We start from the raw sequence: 21272 nt of genomic DNA, 5'->3' as shown, positions 1-21272 counted from the left end.
GTGCATGGTAGCCGTTCACAGCGAAATTTTTGCTCATGTCGCCATTGAAGTTTCACAAGTTGCTGAGTATCGCATAGTCTGTCAACTTGTGATGCGATACTTGACGTTTGAGTAAGTGAATCAGTAATGTTTTAGTAATATCACAACAATCTGTAAATAATTGTGGCTGGGCCGAATCAGACTTGCTGCCAAATGCATTCTTTTATTTCTAATCTAAAATTTGCACGAAACGGTTACATCTGTACAATCTACGTTTAATAAATACTAATTATTACTGCATTCCTATATGGTTGGGTCAAGCGATGTATGGGTTGCGTACTCAGATCCTTGATTTATCAAGCTCGTGGTCGTACGACCTGTAGGGCGGGACATGCATACCGTTTTCGCGCAAACCTGGCGTCATCATTTGAGCTTTGATATTCGCTCGTGGGTTACAACAAAACTGGCAAACGTCGAAGTCCTTCATCACGTTTTCGGTTCCTCCTTCATCAAGCTGAAGCTCCGGGATATAAATAAACTACAGTTCGAAGCGGCGTTACATTTTCACTCACTCCTAAATGGCTCTACAATAACTAACATAATACAAGTTGTCGACCGATCTCGAGGGGTATTTGGATAGATTTGGGCGATGCGATTCCTTTGCTGCGTCATTTCTTTATTTGTTTCGTACTTTTTTTCAAAGAAGAACAATGAAACAGTCCACTACAACAAACAGCACTGTCTACTTTGACACGCCATCGTGTAATGGAGAATGCCTAAGTGCGAAACGGGATGAAGAATATGATTACTTTGCCGAGGATGACCTTGAACGGAGGCTTGCCGAATGTAGGGAACGGGCTTGTTGTGCGATCAAGCGTGTCATTTGGGAGGACATCTCCTGCATGACCATATATGGAGCCTCTGTATATAAAGGCTCCGCTTCCGCTTCTTAGAAATTGACCGACATGACAAAGCCTTATTTACGAGCCCCTTTCGATGTTTTCAATACGATATGTCAATTAGGGATCTATCAAATTCTGCAGTTCTATATGCCCATGATATTAGCACTTTCAATACCTCTCATTGTGTCTGTTGTTCGCGCGTAGCGCAACACATACTTCGTTTCATGACTTTGCGCCCTTCTTATTTGTAAGTTTACCAAAACCAAGTAAACATTTTTGTACCTTGTATCTTTGTAGATTATCTATCCCTTTAAACATTGATAAACTTTTGATTAGTTTTAGTTATCTTTTTAGAAGGTGTCTGAATAAAGTCAGAGTTGCTTTTTGATGTCACTGCGACGTTTCAGAACAATCGCTAGTACCTTTATTAAACAAACATCAAGTTTATACGTGTGTTACACTTTACGTTCAAATTCCGTTCAAATTCCCTTTAAGCCCCTAGTGAAGTTTTGTCGCTTACACCTATGTTTCCCACTTAGCCCTCCTTATTTTATGCAAAGGGGACCTATGTTTCCCTTTAAGGTTCTCTTCAACTTCTCTCTCCCAGGCCCATGTCCGCCCACCCCTCTCTGTCTCTCTCTCTCTCTCTCTCTCTCTCTCTCTCTCTCTCTCTCTCTCTCTCTCTCTCTCTCTTGTACGGGTTTCTATGGAGCTTTGGAATCCAGTACAAAAGATGAATCGGACATGTCTTCCGGCAAGTTGACGGAAAAGTTGATGGTACCGAGGCATAGAAAGAAAGAAACGTCTCCTGGCACAGATATGCACAACGAGTTACGGTGTCTTTGACAACTGGGCCATCTTTGTCCACTGAACAATTGAGACTGAAGCTGCAGTAACACCGAGAAAGCTTTATTCACTACAACTATATCCAGGACTACCCACTGTATGAAATAAAAGTACAAAGATTATCGGGTCGAAAACTGAACTACATGTCTGTAGGACGAAAAATAGTTAATTGGTCTTCCGACCTTCCCAGCATGTTTCACATTCGTTCAAGCAGGAGGTGATTGCGCATAAGGGTAGTGACGCCAGTTGCGACATCGCATGGATATAATTTAGATTAAACGGAAGCATGGCGTGATAGCGGAAGGGGATCCGTCTCGTCATAATTATAAAAGACCAGCTCCACTGACATTTACTCTGTAGGACAACATGCGCAAAGGAGATTAGAGCATAACTACTCCAGGTATAATGTCATTATTCATCCGCCTTGCGCCTTCGCCTGATGTTTCACCCTACAGTGTGATATACCAACAACTCTCTGTCTCAACGTAACCCTTTAAATCCCTTTCAAGTTCTCTCTCTTCAGAAACACTTCAGTCTTTGTCTCACACATATGTTTTCTTTAAGCTCCTATTCAATTTATTTATGTTATCCTGAGTGTCCGTCTTTAAGCCATGTCTCTCAGACCTATGTTTCCCTTAAGGCCCACTTCCGTGTCTCTCGCTCACTCGTATGTCCCCTTAAGCCCCTCTTCAATTCATGTCTTATCGTTCTTATGACCATTTAAGAGCCCCTTCACCTCCTCAATAGTCCCTCTCGTATACCTATGTTTTCCTTAACATCCCTCTTCAATTGCTCTCTCCACGCACCTTATGTTACTCTTTTAAGACCCTTTTCAGTTTCGCTCGCATTTTATACTCTCGTCGAACATTCAGGTTTTCCCAGAAGCATTCCTCATTTTGGTCTTTCCCAATACAATGGTTTAACGTTGAGACCATTGTTCATTGCACTCTCCCATTACATAGCTTGCCCTTTAAACCTTTACTCTACCTAGACCCTCCCAATTATTTTGCGATTACTTGGTGTTTGGATAATGTCACACCACAAAGCTGCAAATGCTGATGTTGATGTAGTATCACACTACTCTGCCTGCTCTTCCTTGGCAGATGGTCTCTGTCATGCTTAAACTATGAATCAATTATTTCCACAAAGATATTATCAGCAAAATGCGACACTCAACGTTCTATTTATACTTCGGGATCGAAGGACAGAAGCATCATAACAAGTGTCATGGTCATTGGATCGAAAGCCTTATCTTCCACAGAACCAGACAGTTGTTCCATTTTCAATGGTGATGCCTATTGCATCTAGTAAGCTATTTCTACAAACCATTTCAATGTGAACCTGCTTGCTCTTTTGCGATTCTTTGTCTTGCCTTCAGGCATCAAACTGTCTCTTGAAATAATTAACTTAACCTGTTTTTCAAAGCCCCGGTGACAAGACGTTAAAGGTGTTTTTTCTCTACTGTGTTCCTTTGTTTCAGCTATTTGAAAGTAGGTGTAATAAAAGCATGCCTTTAACCATTATGGAAGTTCATATAGTTATATATGTTTCCTATTGGAGCAGTCTCATTTTGCATGTCTAATTTGTGATATTTACCTTATATTTTACTTTCCAAAGTTGATATTATTTAATAAAGATAGAATGTGTTCCCCTCGCTATATGACAGATATTCCAATGCGATGTTAAATGTTAACTCAAATGTTAAATGTTAACTCTCCAACTACTTAGTCTAGGCTATTTGCCCCTTAATTGTGTATCTGTGGCTATGCACACACGGAGGACATGAAGCCCGTGCCAGTCGTACTACATCCCAGAATTACCCTTTAATTAAGGCTTTTGTTTGATCCCCTCACAATAGTAATGTGTGTACAAAAGACTACAGCGTACGTGTCATTTATACTGATTTAAGGGTATTCCCCACCTCAAATCATCACTATATAGTCGGAATCGTACTATAGATTCGCTTTTAGTAGAGATTTCTTATGATTATGGAAATGGTTCTTGTAATCATATTACAACTTGACGTATATGTGTGTATACATGTCACGTCGGGACAAATAGACCACGGATATACTAAAGTACTCACGGAAATGAAAAAACCCTGTTTTTCTCAATTTAAAAATCGACACAAAGTGTTACGTAGCTGTAAATACGAAATAACAAAATAACTCGAAAAGTACTAGTCTGGATTTGCTAGTTTGATATCAGTGAACAATACAAAATGTACTTTACAGGAGGTAATTTGTCGGTGTCAGAGGTCACCTTGATCTACTTACACCTGGTTATGCCCTGTTTCACAATAGTCTGTTTTATTCACATTTTTACACACTTTTACGTGTAAAAAGGCATAAAAACATTTGATACGCTGTATTTGTGCCACGGCCCAATTAGTACTAATTTAGTTGTTTGAATATTTACATATTTTGTATATTAACTGCAATAATTTAAGATCTGAGGTCGAAAAAACAGTTTATTTTCATTTCCGTGAGTACTTTAGTACTTGTTTGATGGGTTGCTTCTGTTGAGTCACTTAAGAACATATGACGGGAGTTCTTACACTTGCTTGTAACTCTAAGAATGGGACGGTTCATCCATTCCTCGAAGCAATCTTTCTTTAGTGACATTATCTGCATGAACATACAATTGTCATGGCTCCGAGGTTGGCTCGCAGAAAGACATTTTCCTCGGAATTAGAGATGCTTTTAAATGTTATAAAGGTGGGAAATAGTTTTCAAAGGGTTGCTTTATATTATTTGTAACTGAGGCTAATAGAAAATGCGTGGAATCCTGGTGTCTGTGGCTATGATACAGCTATAATATTGTTACGAGATGCACAGCATCCATGTGTCTGGCTATGATATTGCTATAATATCGTTACGAGATGCATAGAATCCTGCTGTCTGTGACTATGTTCAAGTTGTTTTATTCATTGCAAACTGAAAGGCCATAGGCCCATAGTTCAAGGTATTTAGAAGGTATGGGTGTTTCTTCTAACTAACAATGCATGATGTATGTACAATGCAATATTTTGTAATAAAGTAATATTTGAAGTTGACATGAGTATGCAAAACAAATTAATATTTGGGTAAGTTATAAACTTCTTTGGAATATACTTGTTTCTTAATTGACGATAGAGTTTACACACAAGCATAAAATGATACTCATTTTCTACAACATTAAGGTTACAAGATGTACAGATATTGTTAGACTTTTTAAATATACCTTTATAGATCTTTAAATCATGATCTCCTGCTCTGAACTGCGCTAGCGATACTCGAATTTGTTTTATTGTAACAGATATTAGATATTCTTCGAGTATAAATTGTTGTTTGAAGAGAGAATAGGTATATGTACATTTGCTATTTCTTAGTTTTTCTATCCACATTTGATGAAAACAATCTTTAGCTCTTTGGAATATTATTGACATAAACATCTTGATATTTCCAACACCCTGATCCACCCGTGACTATGATATAGCTATAATATTGCTATAGGTTGCGTGGAATCCTAGTGTCTGTGACTATTCTTGTTTGAACACAACAAGGATTTGACTATTTGTCCGAATTAGTTGAAAAACATATTTTGAAACGTTTGTACTGAACCAATAATTGCTTGTTTAAAATTTGATATTAGGTACACGTGCGGTCGTTCCTATTCTGTTTTGTTTCATGACTTGCTCTAAACGACATGAAAGTTTCAGCAGGCCTGCTACCAAAATACGTAATCATCTGAAAATTCTTTGATCTTTTCAAATTTCTTCAAGCTACTATTGGAATCATGAAGAAAACGTCTAAGCTGTCTCATTGTATTGCTAGAGAACGCATATCCATGGAACCTTGATCTGATTGTAATGATATAGCTACTCACCAGGAACATAACGATGGCAATTCTGCGGGAATAACACGCGTCTTAACAATCACTTGAGGCAATCCCTAATACTATAGCCAAGCGCCTCAATTGTCAAGAAGTGGAAATGACTCATTATTTGAAATGCTCACAAAAATGCCTGACAGCGAAGTTTAGAACAAATAACATCTATATTCTTGGACGTAGAACTAACACCAGGCCTGCCTCTGAAATGAGTTTGATATCTTCTCAATAACAGCCGTCTTTGAGTGAGCGAGTTGGGCTTAACGCCACTTTTAACAGTATTACAGTTATATCACGGCGTGTCAGCTTAGTGGGCCAGGAAAGCCCGAAGTGGTGCAGGTCTCAGACTTTTACCACTTCGGTGAGCACGGGTATGGTGCGCGGGTATGGTGCGAGCACAGGTATGGTGCTGACAAACCTAGAACATTATCGGGGCGAACCGGGATTAGAACCCACAATCATAGGTTTCTCCGTGCCCAAGGAACGCAACTCTGCACAGCGAAATGCGGCGCCTTAGACGAACACACACACACACCCTCCCCCAATCTTCTTTGAATACGATGTGATTCCATATAATAACACTAAAACATGTGAAGATAAAATTTCTGTTAGCTCGAAGGAGAAGGTTTAATTGAAAGTTTCGAGTTATCCGTAGTTCGAGTAAAGCAGTGCAAACATAAGATCACCGTACAGATAAGCATAGGTCAGGAGTCTAACGTTGAAACCCCTTCAGTCGAGATATTAGATGTCGCTTGTTTCGACGGATAATCGAGACAGGATTTCTCTGGCCTTGAAATTTTATGATATATTTGTTTGTTGTTCAACATCGGTCTCAGCAATATTCAAGCTATACGCAAATAATCTGCACCAGACAGTCTACTGACTGACACGGTCTACGAAATTGGGATACGATGACATCAATCAAGTCAGAGAACCTGACCACCCGATCCCGTTAGTCGCCCCTTACGACAAACATGGGTTGCTGAAGACCAATTGTGACCCGTGTTATTTGACTTGGAGTGAAGAAGTGTTTAATTTCAGATACGAGGAAATCCATACTTTCTGCATTTGTAACACTGATATGTTCTCTGTACATATGCATGAACATTTTCAAACTTTTTATTTGTTGCACTTCCCGTTAAATTGCCGTTGAAGGGCATTCACGTCAGAATTGATCGACGACAACTATTTAGCCTATGTAAACGGTCGAAGGTGGTAGTGTTGGTCGTGAAAGACACTTTATAGATATTTCAATTAAGTGATGTCTGTATCACATTATCCGAAATGGTTTAGGCAACAGAAATTCCAAACGCAATTCTTAACATTTACGCCATTACCCTTTACATGCTCTGAAGAGCAATTATAACTGTCATATTACAATACTTAACGGATCTTAACTGTGTCAGTGTTAAGTGTTTAATAGTTGCAAAATAATCTTGTTTCTATTCAGCGCACTTTGGTCTATTTATATTTTAGGTTGTTATTGAATGTGGTACCCGAACGGCGTTGGAATGTGACGAAATTGGATTGCACGGGCAAGATGTACGTCATGTTAAAATATAACCGAGGCTTTTGCCTAAAGCTATCGGTGTGTAATAGAATCATGATTGTATTTCAGGCAAACTGACTCTTATCCTTACGAACAATTCATTGGTTCACGTTTCGAAGACAAGGATCAATAATCGATTTCTATATCGGGACCTTTCTTCAGAAATTAGAATTGATGGAAACGATGCCGACGTTATAACGAGAAGATTTTTAATCTATGCATTGCCTTCCGGTCTAGCCGCGCTGGTACCTTGGCTTTGAATGAAGTGTAAGATGGTGGTCAATACTCGCTCTACAACACTATCAGCACACGGACGTTAACAAACCCTACCATGTCAAGAGAACATGGACTTTCATATCCTTTTGGATACAAAGAATGCGTACACAAGCGTCTGTCCGATGACACCATATTGGCAGAAAAAAGTATATTTATTAATAACAGAGATATATTTCCGTATCAATGTACTCATAATTATATGCCCAACTTTTAGAAAATGATAATAAACAATAGAGTTTAGTAATGCAGAAAATAGATTTACTAATAACGATAATGGTACCAGTTACTTGTCAGTTACTATGTGAGCAGGTCTACCGGTGTTATAATGGGGACTCAAGGGATAGCGTGTATTGACTGACAGAACAGACTGTGCACTGACATAGAATTGCGATTTATTAGTTTAGCTAGTCAATGTACTTGATACAGATAGCGCTACAAAACAGATGGAATGAAAACATGTAATCTAAGGCAGCTATTAGGTGCATTTGCAGAGTTGCAGCATGTAACTGAGTAAATAATGCTATCGGCAATGTTTTTGCTGTTCAAATGTTTAAGGATGCGTTTTATACACTTGCCCTTAATGTAAACGTATTTACAACTAATTGAGTACAACATGTTTGCTGAAGACATGAACCGTTCTTGCCCTGAAGTATCATCGTCGCACATAATACAGAAGTCCGAAAACGTTACACGACTACTTGCTACACGTCTACTTGCCCGTCCAACGTCTAACGGAGATACAGATTTAACATCTTATGTAAACTATGTCATGTGATAACAAGATTACAGTAACTAAATAGAACATTAGGTTGTGAGGTGAAGTGAATTGGGTTTAACGTCTCGTTCAAGATTATCGCAGTCATTGTGTTGTGCCATTAATGCCGAGAGCCAGGCAGGGTAACAACAAGTGCCATCTTTTAACGTATTTTGCCATGACGCAAACGGGGATAGAATCATCAATTTGATGACGCTAATGGGAGGCGGCCTAGAACAATAGGATAACAAAGGCATTATAAAGGTTATTGGAACCTATTCTTCTGTTGTCTGAATGTGGTCATCTTAGAGGACAAATGTTCGCCAGATGTGCCTTCCAAATAATCTCTGATGATACTTTTATCAATACTCTCACGGGAGCCTTGCTCTAGTAAAGGGCTGACATAAGGAACCCTGGAGAAATGAACGCTCCAATTCCAGGAGCTTAATCTTGTAGGTGTACTGTGAATTAGTGCACGCGAAAGGTCTTAACATACAAATGGTAGTACACGACATATACAGTTCATTGCAGTACTTTGCATTGACTCACACAGCCACCTTACGGGCTATCAACTATTGATGGTTGATTGATAAGTTCCAAGCCTCACATAGAAATATTGACCTGAAGACATTAAATTGATTTACTTCCAACATAATCCCCTTCCACGTTGATTTTGGGGGGATGTTATCACAGTTTAGCAGATGTTCTTCTCTTGGCTGCCCAAAATGTCATCCACAGCTGTCATGACGTCATCGTTCGAGTCAAAGTGGGATCAGGCTGAAGCTTTCATCACGAGAACAGATCGAAGTCTGACGAAGCCACATCAGGAAAATAAAGTGGGTACTGAATGAGTTCAAAGCCACACTCGTCTAAAGTGGTCATGGCAATGACTGATTTGTGCACTGGCGCATTGTTCTGATGGAAGGATATACCTTTTCTCAGCCTCCCCATCTCAGTCTTAACTTCATCCCGTAATTGCCTCAAAAGTGCAGACTAATATACCGTTTTTTGTACAGTAAACTACCGTTATAACGAACACACTTATAACGAAATGGCCGATTTAACGAACTTATTTTTAGTCCCGCCCATTTCTTGTATATATGCTGTATATCTGCTTATAACGATCTACGGTTATAACGAACAAACATTAGTGGTCCCTTTGAGTTCGTTATAACCGTAGTATACTGTATGTCCTTTTGGAAGATAGTCCACCTTGATGACGCCCTCATTATCCCAGAAACGAAGGCCATAACGTTTCCAGTCGTTGGTTTCTTTGGTTACTTGGCTAACCCGGTTTTCACCAAGAGTCAAAAATCGTTGCAAGAACCTATGTGGATGAGCTTAAAATAGAGCTAGATTAACAAGAGGCATGTCGTGCCTGGCCCGTTTTTGATCAGATGTAAGAAGCTTTTGAACCAAACGTTTCTTCATTGCCAGAGTTTCTGCGACAATGAAATGTACTGCCCCAGCGAAATGTCTACGGAAGTACGATGTAAGGGTCAGTTATTCATCTGTCGATCATCACGACATCGTCGATTCTCTGGATAATTCCTGGTGTGGTTGACGATTGAAGCTTTCCAGAACAGGAGTTGCCTTCAAGGCTTTCCCTGCGATGCTTACACTCTGCTGCCGATCGTTTTACGGTGGAATCGGAAGTGGCATCCTTCCCTAGCGTATCTTCATGGTGTTAAGTCCTTTTCCTTCACGTACTTGATCAATGCACATTCCTTAAGTTCGTCCATTTACAAAGGTCACAGTCCCCTTCTTATTTTACTGACAATTTGCTCAATTGAATGTGGAAATACTTCTATGACATCAAGTAAAGTTTTGTTTAACTCTGGCGCAATTCCTTCTATGTGATGACCAATCACCCCTCGTGCGGGCCCAAACGCAGATATTACATGGGTAACGACGATGTTGAAAAGGTGTGTCCATATTACAAACCTTTGTTCATGGTCATGACATGATGGAAAGGTTAAAAATATTCTGTGCTTGATAGATCTTGAACATGTATTATGTGCAAATATTTACTCATGTGACATGTTTAACCAAAGTAAATTTCATTCGAATCTCTCCAATACGTATTCTTTTTGGTATTACCTGTTGTCATTATATGCACTTAAAATGTCTCTGACATTTAACACGTCTTTCAACCCACTCTCTATCAGCAACACCACGGGTGTTCATCTGCCAATGTAACCTGAAGGCTCGCCACACTCTCAAAATGTCCTTATACTCAAATTTCTGGGATTTTTTTGGGAGACAGAATATATACTCTCTCAAAAGAGAAACGCATATAAGAATTTTAACTACAGATTTCTTTTTATTTTGATACACTGTGGACAAGTTAATAGTAAATGGAATTCGAAGAAATTTTACACAGGAAATGTCAAGGTATCACTGTTTTATAAGACATCGGAAAATGTTTATGAATCACACATCGACGTTTGATGGCGCTGAAGTCAGTACCTCGTATGACCACCATTGGCGTTCAGAACTGCGCGACATCGTCTCGACATAGAGCGAATTAGTCTCTGAATCTGATGTTGCTGCAATGTAGCCCATTCTGCCTGTAGTGCATGTGCTAGTTGCTGGAGTGTCTGGGGCTGTGGGTTACGCTGTCGCACCCGTCTGTCCAGGGCATCCCAAAGATCCCCGACGGGTGGCCCTGTCGTCTAAGGCGCCGCGATTCGCTGTGCAGAGTTGCGTCCCCTTGACACGCCAGAAACCTATGATTGTGGGTTCGAATCCCGGTTCACCCCGATTATGTTTCTAGGTTTGTCAGCACCATACCCGTGCTCGTGGGTTTCACCGAAGTGGTAAACGTCTGAGACCTGCATCACTTCGGGTTTTCCTCCCACATTAAGCTGACACGCCGCAATATAACTGGAATACTGTTAAAAGCGGTGTTAAACCCAACTCACTCACTCACTCACTTAAAGCATCATAACTGACATGCGTCATTTGGTATCATCATGTCATGCGTCATAATCGTGCCATGCCATTATAATCACGTCAGGCGTTATGCGATAAAGAGTCGTCATCGTGTCATATGTCAGAAGCATGTCATGTGTTATAAACAATTAGCAGTTTATGTTATCCACCACAATATCTATACGTCACATATCAATCTACACTGTTACATTGTATACTTATGGTGCGTTGTGATGGAATTAAAACTGTTTCCCATCAGGCATCCAAACGCAGTAAACAAATGAACAAAGGCGAGTGAGAAATATTCTAACACCGCTGGCTATAAACATGCTGTTTGCATAATATTGATTGTTAGGTAAACAGTTGTTATTCGTAAGTATAATATGGTAGTTAGCGAGTTGTCAAGACTTTCTTAACACTGACATCTAACGAGTAGGTGATAAGGAAACATGCAACTTCATGGATAACACAACTTCTGGTTTAGGGCATTAAGCAACGTTTGGATGTAGATTCTGACACCTTTACCAAGCTGTTGGTTGGTTTGTTGTTAAACGCCGCACCCAGCAATATTCCATCTATATGACGGCGGTCTGTAAATAATCGAGTCTGGACCAGACATTCCAGTGGTTAATATCGTGAACATCAATCCATGCAATTCGGATTGATGACGTGCACGTGCACGTGATATATTTGTTTGTTGTTCAACATCGGTCTCAGCAATATTCAAGCTATACGCAAATAATCTGCACCAGACAGTCTACTGACTGACACGGTCTACGAAATTGGGATACGATGACATCAATCAAGTCAGCGAGCCTAACCGCCCGATCCCGTTAGTCGCCCTTTACGACACGCATAGTCGCCTTTTACAACAAGTATGGGTTGCTGAAGACCTATTCTACCCCGGGATCTACCAAGCTGTAGTGACTACAACTAAGTAATGAGCCCTACATAAACATGTCATGGTGTGATAAGCAGAAGATTAACATTAACCACAACAGGTAATGGCTTGTTGGTTTGTTGTTTTACGCCGCACTCAGCAATATTCCATCTATATGACGGCGGTCTGTAAATAATCGAGTCTGGACCAGACATTCCAGTGGTTAATATCATGAACATCAATCCATGCAATTCGGATTGATGACGTGCACCAACCAAGTCAGCGAGCCAAACCGCCCGATCCCGTTAGTCGCCCTTTACGACACGCATAGTCGCCTTTTACAACAAGTATGGGTTGCTGAAGACCTATTCTACCCCGGGATCTACCAAGCTGTAGCGACTACAACTAAGTAATGAGCCCTACATAAACATGCCATGCTGTGATAAACAGAAGATTAACATTAACCACAACAGGTAATGGCTTGTTGGTTTGTTGTTTTACGCCGCACTCAGCAATATTCCGGCTATATGACGGAGAGTCGAGTCTAGATCAGACAATGCAGTGATTGATATCATGAGCATCCATCCACACAATTGGGATCGATGACCTGCATCAACCAAGTCAGCGAGCCTGACCACCCGATCCCGTTAGTCGCCTCTTACGACAAGCATAGTCGCCTTTTGCGGCAAGCATGGGTTGCTGAAAACCTATTCTACCCTTCATGGGTCGACTATAACCAAGTAATGAGCCCTACAAAAACATACCATGTTGTGATAAGCAGATTAACGTTAACAACAGCAGGTAATGGATAACAAATAACATAAGAATAAGATGAAGCCTGATTACACTGAGCCAGATGTGAAGTACGACAAAGAATGTTTTACAGGTCGATTAGATACTAATAAAAAAGAACCTATTGCTTGATTAGATCTTCATAGGCAGACCGGATATAATACCCTTGATCTCTGTTGATGAAAGGTTTATCGAATGCCAATGGAATAATGAGTAGGCGAAGAATGCTTGAAGATAGAAAGTATACATCACTTATGTCGTTATGTCCACTTTTGATTTAAATTCCCTGAGATGACAAACCAGTAGTTTTTTTATCACAAAGCTGTAGATCTCTCCGACAGACAATTTATTTATTTATCCTTTATAAATATTCAGTCTATTCAGTCATTTGTTCACATAAAGTGACACGTAATATTATGCTTAATATGTGTAGGTTACATACCTATACATCAGACAGCGAATTTAAGTTGGCTAGCCAGGTCACAGGTGTACAACAATGTTAACAAGTGGGAGGCTAGCAGGCTACATTTGCCATGCTTATTTCGGTCGTCATTAACTAAGTGTGGAGCTAAATTCAGACAGACAAGTTGGCAGGAGGGGTGCATATGCTGTTACTGCGGCAGTAATGTAATGATGGTTAATAGTTTATGACAGTAGAATATCATCAGTTCAGAGCCACAAACGTCTTCCATACGGGAACCATTAGCAATTTTTATGATTTTATTTGTTGTTTAACGCGACACAGGAATTTTCCAGCTCTATAGGCATGTGTGGGTCAGACAATTCCGTGATTGATATAATGAGCAACGATCCAAGCCGTTGGGGGTATGTTGAGGGTACGTTAACGAAGTCATCGTGCTTGCTACTCGATTCATTAAGTCGTCTCTTATGACCATCAAAAGATACCGGGGATCTATTCGAACCCGGACCCCTCCCAATCCCCACCCCACACACACTTCCCACGTGGTACAAATTCCATGAATGTTGACATAGAACCAGCCGTGTTGTACAAAATGAGTTCCGATGATTATGAAATGATAAATTATATATAACTCCTTATATTCATTACGGCGTTATCAGATGAATCTTTCGGATGTTCAACTCTTTTGTTCACAAAACAACCAAACACTAATTTAGTTGGAATTTCATCAATGGCCTGGGCACCTGCTTGTTGATATCCGACTGCAATATTTCGGACGAGTCATGTGTATATTTCTGTCTGAATGCTTTCCATCATAAACGTTTTTTCGCCGTCTAATTATACTGATACGTTATTATTTCTACTTACAGTGTTCTCAGTGCAGGAGACGTTAATTGTTGGTGCTCCGGAAACCCGTCGATGTCCATGTTGTAGATGTACCTGAAAAAAAGATTAAATGCCTTATTATGTATTAAGTGGTGAAATTCTGTATGTCTCTGGAAATGTCAAATCGATATCCCTTGATACTGGAACGCTGGAACATTTAATGCTGGAACCGCGTTCAGCCTGCCTCGGAGACAAAATGATCTATGGATAAAGATAGTGAAGGTCAGTAAGAAAATACATTGACATGTCGTGACATGACAGTTTACATTGATACTCGTTGCTGCGCTACTCTTGAAAAAATGAACTTTGTGATGGCACTTCGTGAGACAAACATGTCATTTGACAAGAAAATACAAATAACCTCGTCCTACGGTTTACGTCGATTGCCATACTTATTATTTGTCGACAATAAGTAAGCCAAATTATCAGCTATATATCAGTGTTATAACTTGCCTCTTAGTTCATGTTTTAAATTTAATTCACAAATAAAACACCGAAGTATAGATAAAATAAACGTGCTTAGTATTTGTGTTGTTGTATAGGTATATGACACTGTAGGGGGAAACATCAGGCGAAGGCGCAAGGCGGATGAATAATGACATTATACCTGGAGTAGTTATGCTCTAATCTCCTTTGCGCATATTGTCCTACAGAGTAAATGTCAGTGGAGCTGGTCTTTTATAATTATGACGAGACGGATCCCCTTCCGCTATCACGCCATGCTTCCGTTTGATCTAAATTATGTCCATGCAGCGATGTCGCAACTGGCGTCAGTACCCTTATGCGCAATCACCTCCTGCTTAGACGAATGTGAAACACGCGGGGAAGGTCGGATGACCAATTAACTATTTTTCGTCCTACAGACATGTAGTTCAGTTTTCGACCCGATAATCTTTGTACTTATATTTCATACAATGGGTAGTCCTGGTTATAGTTGCAGTGAATAAAGCTTTCTCGGTGTTACTGCAGCTTCTCAATTGTTCAGTGGACAAAGATGGCCCAGTTGTCAAAGACACCGTAACTCGTTGTGCATATCTGTGCCAGGAGACGTTACTTTCTTTCTATGCCTCGGTACCATCAACTTTTCCGTCAACTTGCCGGAAGACATGTCCGTTTCATCTTTTGTTCTGGATTCCAAAGTTCCATAGAGACCCGTACAAGTCCAGTAAATGTACTGCCAAATCCCAGGATTAACAACAATCCTTAATACAATCAAGGAAGGACTTTCTTTATATTCATAGAAGCTGTTGCGACACGTGAATTTGATACCATGCTGATTCTCCAAAACTCAAAGGATTTAATCTAATCTAGTTCATTTCTGTCAAAACAAGACTTTGCAACACTGTTCACCATTATCCCATAAGACAAACTTAAGTAAAAACTTCATTCCTTGATCCCAACCTGGTGACCATAGACATAGTTACACATCTATCTTCAGAGGTTCAAGACAACTTGTCCAAAATCAAATCAAATGTCACCTGAAGTTCACTGAAGAAATACAATCATGTGAAATGCAGGAGTATTACTGTACGGCAACAAACCCCGTAGGTGTTGAATGTGTGCGTGGCGGGTGCTATCGGTAGGGCATGACATGCCTACCCTTTTCGTGAACATCACTGTCATCACTGATTTACAGTGAACCAGTGTTGTCACCGCTAATTTTCCCTTTACGCCCAATGGAATCTGTTTCGGAAGATAATCGAGACTGATAAAATCATTATTCTCTGGCGTTGATGTTTACTGTTATATGTGCAGCGTCTAAACAGTAGTTCCCCTGGGAACAATAATCGTTTAGTACAGAGAGGATCTTCAGCGCTCGGAGCTGAACAACGTAAAGGTCTGTTTCCCTGCAGAAACAAATAACAGTTACATGGCATTACGGCTGTTATCGACTAATTACGCCCTCGGGTACGTCTTCGAATTGCCATTGTCTGCATATAATGGAACTGGAACTGCAACATGCACGTAACATGTTGAGTTAGTGAGTGAGTTGGGTTGAACGTCGCTTTTAGCAGTATTCCAGTTATATCACGGAGTTTCAAGGCAGTTGGACACCATTAAAATGCCTCGCAAAAATGCACCATACAGATTATGTTTAAATGACTTCGTGATTGTTTGCAATGTTATGATTGAACATAGTACATTATGATTATGTAATACATTTTATAATCAGCATGATTTACTTATGAACATAACATGTAAATATATACGTTCAGTACCTTGTGATCGTACCGTTATAATGACACTGAATACTAATTCATGTACATAACATCATGCAAGTCACAAATCATGTCCATTACGTAAAGAATATCACATACTAAACATCACGAATATCACGTATTGGTATCATCATGAACTCATCATTAATCGGTCTGCATCACGAACGCCCTAATGTAGTATTGTCATGTATATGTAAAAGCAATGACATCACATGAACACCATGTTGGTAGGTTAAAAAACAACGAATACCCTTAAAGCTCCTGGGACAATAAAATATATCGACTTATCCGATGTTCGATACAAGCATTGTAAAAAGGTTGCATCGCTTTGAACGAGGGATTAAACGGTTACCCTTTCGATGGCTGGCATACGACTTGAAAACAACTTTCTTCAGCTTTTACCCCACAAAAAAATCTAGAATTTCTGAAATATAATGTGTTGCCCATACCTAGATCGTGAGATTGGCTATAATAATAGCCACAAACACTTGTATGACCGTACAAAGTACATTTATAATGTAGATGAGCCATTTAGCCTTGTCGGTTGTGTCAGTCGTCTTTTGTCTCCGTGCAATAATTAACTATGGAGAACACGAAGACAAAACATCCACGAACATTCACTGTAAGCTATGTATATTTGATTTTCGGAACGAGTTATTGACTTGCTCTGTGTTTCAAGTTGTAGGTTGGTTGCCAGAGTGTCCGGGAGGCAAAACATTGTGTGTACGCGTGTTTGCGGAGCCTTCGGAGCATTACAGGCTTGGAAACACATTCCTGTGTTCTGTGTGTACTAGTGTTTACTAACAACCCCTTGAAGAATATAAGTGAACATTAAACCAATAAACATCGTTTGCTATTTACGTAGTGTGTGGCAACCGGAGTCACGTGACGATGTTAGCTCAATACACGCAAGTTGGTAGCAGCAAATAACTACAAAGTAGATAGCGACTCCTTTCTTCACCATTTGTACTACTCTAAACAAGGTAAAGATCATCCAATTTTTCATATTACTATATTTAATATGTCATCGTGGTCGGGTGAATAGGGTGTTCTTTTACTTCTTTTGGGTAGTATTTTTACTCTACATTAGCCGCAGGGTAAAGGTCGCTTGATGCAATCTTGTGTTATTGTTTTGAAAGTCATTTCAATAGGAGCTTAATTCCCGCGTTGTCATTTAGGAACTAAAAGAAGAACGGTGTTTGTTTCCAGTAATCTAAACATTTTCCGTCGCAACTAATTAAGTTATTTTAAAAACAACAACCATTGGATGAAATATAATGAAATAGTGTAAAGCTAGATATAGCTAGATGGATGTACGACGCATCAGTGACAAATATGATGTCCTAGGCAATTCCCTACTTTGACTTGTACCATGTGTTCCCATACTTTTTTCAGGTGAACAATTGACTTTCCTCTGGATGTGTTTGTGATGGGCGCCACTAGTGGGGACAAGATAAGCTCATCTTTTCGCGAACACGTGGTATTTGATAGTGATTCGTAAACACATGCTTATGAAACTGTCGTTTAAGACGCTGCAAATCGCTGTGCACAGTTGCGACCTTTGGACACACCAGAAACCTATGATCGTGAGTTCGAATTTCGGTTTGCCAAAATTATGTTTCAAGGTTTTGTCAGCACCATGCACGTGCTCGCGGGTTCCACAAAAATGGTAAAACGTCTCTTCGGTCATTCCTTTTACATTAAGGTGACACTCTGTGAATACTGTTCAAAATGGCGTTAAACCCAACTCACACACTCTTGTGTTCATGAGAAGCGTTTTGTCACTTTCATTTTTTTTTATTTAACGTCGCTCCATACAATATCAAAATTATGTCACGTCTTGACTGATAATTATGGAAAGGCATCACAACCAAAGAGACACAAGTTGTGTGTGACCCTGTCGAAAGAAGCTGATGTCTTTTGAGGTGTACATGAGTCGTTCTTTGATTCAGACTGGGAAAACCGTTTCCGACGGGTAAAAAAAAGCATCAAATTGTTTGTGTCATTTGGCTTAAGCTTCAGATAGTGTTCACATATTTACAAAAAAAATCATCAAACTAGCCTCCGAATAAGACACTCTGACATGTCAATAGTGGATGTACGAGATCTTACGAGCTGTATTTTAATGTCCATCTCTCAATCACAGGTCCACACATGAAACACATTTTCTTATCCCATGTTGAACGTGATGGTGCAGAGTTCTAGTTCATAGTAAAATACATCTACTTTGTCAATCGCAAAAGGCCTTTGATGCCCAAGAATGTGCATCCATTTGTACGCAATCCTTTGTGTCCATGTCCAGACCGTAGACGTACACAGGAGGGGCCCATTCCAGTCAGATTACTGCGTTCTGAGAGAGGGAGGGAGGGATAATACCCTCAAAGGATGAAACACTTTGGGGGAGAGTAAAGGCTCTAAATACTTGTCGGTAACCATGGCTTTACATATGTAAGGATCACATTAGTAGAGCAGGATTCATACTATTGTATCTCAGACTGAAAACCAGAGGTGTATTTGTAGATTGCTTGAAAATGTTGAGGGTCCTTTGACCAAACGTTTCTTCAAAATAAATCATCTGATCCCTGATAAGATTACGTATCACAAACCACAACAAAAATGAAGAAGGGTTTCAATGTCTTTTGGTCAAGTGATAGTAAAACCTGAGTCAGTGAGTGAGTTGGGTTTAACGCCGCTTTTAACAGTATTCCAGTTATATCACGGCGTGTAAGCTTAATGTGGGAGGAAAGCCAGAAGTGATGCAGGTCTCAGACGTTTATCACCTCGGTGAAACCCACGAGCACGGGTATGGAGCTGACAAACCTAGAAAAACAGTCGGGGCGAACCGGGATCAGAACCCACAATCATAGGTTTCTGGCGTGCCCAAGGGACGCAACTCTGCACAGAGAATCGCGGCGCCTTAGACGAGTGAGCCACCCGCTACTAAAACCTGAGATCAAAGAGGAGATTGATATAATTGAGTTCCAAAAGAAACTGAAAATGCATGATGTGATAAGTTCCCCCCAAACCCATTTGTTTCTAATATTACTTATCAATCAATAATTGAAATATATACTAACTTTGGTGTATACATGTTGTTTTGGGGGAAGACAAGATTCTGTATTGAAACCATACAGTTTTTCTCATGTATTTTCATTTTATCACTTCAATTGCGGACATTTACAGTATTGGAGCTCATTTTGTTCTCGTCAAGGCACAATGTGATGTGATATGGCTGCTAAATCGGGAAGAAGGTCAGCTGTGGGTCTTTGATCTTGTTTCATGATTGGTTTCTTGTTATTGACATCTGCAAGAATTAACGTTTTCTGTTGATGAAAGTCTGCAGTTGTCATGAGGAAAGCATAATTAAACGTGGCTACATCACGAACAAATACAGGTGAGGTGGTGGTGAGTGAGTGAGTGAACGAGCACATCTTTCTTTGCGATGTAGCAGTACTGTTTCATGGATTCAAAGGGAAGTTGAAAGTGTGAAGAAAGTTCAAACGATAATTCTACATGATATTTTAGAATCCTGCATTGTGATGGTTGCTGGTGACTGCATCTTCACGAAAGAAAACATTAATTAAGACACACTTCTTTCTTAAACTTCAGAAACCCATTTCACGTCATAAACGTTGCTAAAGAACGTGTGACGGTTCCTAGAATCGTTAGAGCAATCGTGGCAATGTGTTGTAGGCGGAACACTCGACGAACGACGACCTTGATGGTGTATTGTAAACTTAAGAAACAACACAGTCGGACGGTCAACGCTAAAAGTATCTAGATGACGTATGGTCAGTTTTAAGGTCATATTAAAATAGTATAAGTATGTTTTTGGCATATGAAAGCAAACATAATTGCAGATTAAAACCGATCTTCACTAATGCCTGATTTCGTCAACCGAAGCCACATCATTTATCTCATCTGTAATTTTCAAAGATACTTCGCGTTTATTTTGTGTATATATTGTCATTTTGTTATGTAGATAAACCGTATGTATTGTCAAAAGAAAGCTTTCGAAAAACATTCGAAACCACCACATTGAAAACAATTCATCTCCTAGGTCTACATTTTCGGCCATCAAAGTCTACAGTAGATAGTTTGAACATTGATTGCTCAGTTGAGTGAGTGAGTTGGGTTTAACGCCGTTTTTAACATTATTCCAGTTATATCACGGCGTGTCAGCTTAATGTGGGAGGAAAGCCTGAAGTGATTCAGGTCTTAGACGGTTACCACTTCGGTGAAACCCACGAGCACGGGTATGGTGCTGACAAACCTAGAAACATAATCGGGGTGAACCGGGATTCGAACCCACAATCATAGGTTCCTGGCGTGCCCAAGGGACGCAACTCTGCACAGCGAATCGCGGCGCCTTAGACGACAGGGCCACCCGTGCCCCCTGCTCAGTTGAAAGTTGAATTAAGATCGAACATGAACAGGTACACCATGTAAAAATTCGATGATACACATATATACTCTCCAAACAGTAGGAGATTTTCGAAAATAACAGATCATTACAGAAAACACCAAAGAGTTATTACGTGGTAATGGTTGGATAAAAAAGGAAGGGTTAGGGAACGTGACAATCAAAATGGCATCTTGGGGTTGTATTGTTATGGTGCAAACAATCAAGAAAGTCCGTAGGGGCGTGTAGTAAAACAAGAGTCATCAGAAAGATGACATACCCCCCAAAGTGTTGTAAGAAAGTATTTAACAGTTTTTGAGTTACGCTCCGGAAACGAAAACCACCCAAATAGAACCTAAGTCCAACTTGTTGCCATGTAAACGTAAAAAATATAAATTTATGATATTCCTAAATAGCAAAAGGCACCAGTTCAGTGTGTGCCTGGTAGACATGCAAATTTTTGTAAGAACGTATTTAACGGTTTTTGAGTTACGCTCCGGAAACGGACACCACCCTTATAGAACCTAAGTCCAACTTGCTACCATGGAAACGTAAAAAAGAAA

General features: G+C 39.9%; 1 protein-coding gene across 1 annotated transcript in view; it reads right to left on the bottom strand.

Moving 5' to 3' along the window:
• The window catches only part of LOC139445527 (uncharacterized), a 113195-nt gene that overhangs the window by 82173 nt on the left and 9750 nt on the right, over positions 1–21272 (bottom strand). The window contains exon 2 of the mRNA XM_071226669.1: positions 14071–14142. Coding sequence (XP_071082770.1) covers positions 14071–14142 — 72 coding nt within the window. The remainder of the gene's footprint in view (positions 1–14070; positions 14143–21272) is intronic.

The sequence above is a fragment of the Haliotis cracherodii genome, unplaced genomic scaffold (assembly GCF_022045235.1).
Source record: "Haliotis cracherodii isolate W230 unplaced genomic scaffold, xgHalCrac1.p SCAF_6, whole genome shotgun sequence".
In the NCBI taxonomy this organism is placed as follows: Eukaryota; Metazoa; Mollusca; class Gastropoda; order Lepetellida; family Haliotidae; genus Haliotis; species Haliotis cracherodii.
The sequence above is the reverse complement of the archived record's forward strand: the minus strand, read 5'-3'. Positions and strand labels throughout refer to the sequence as shown.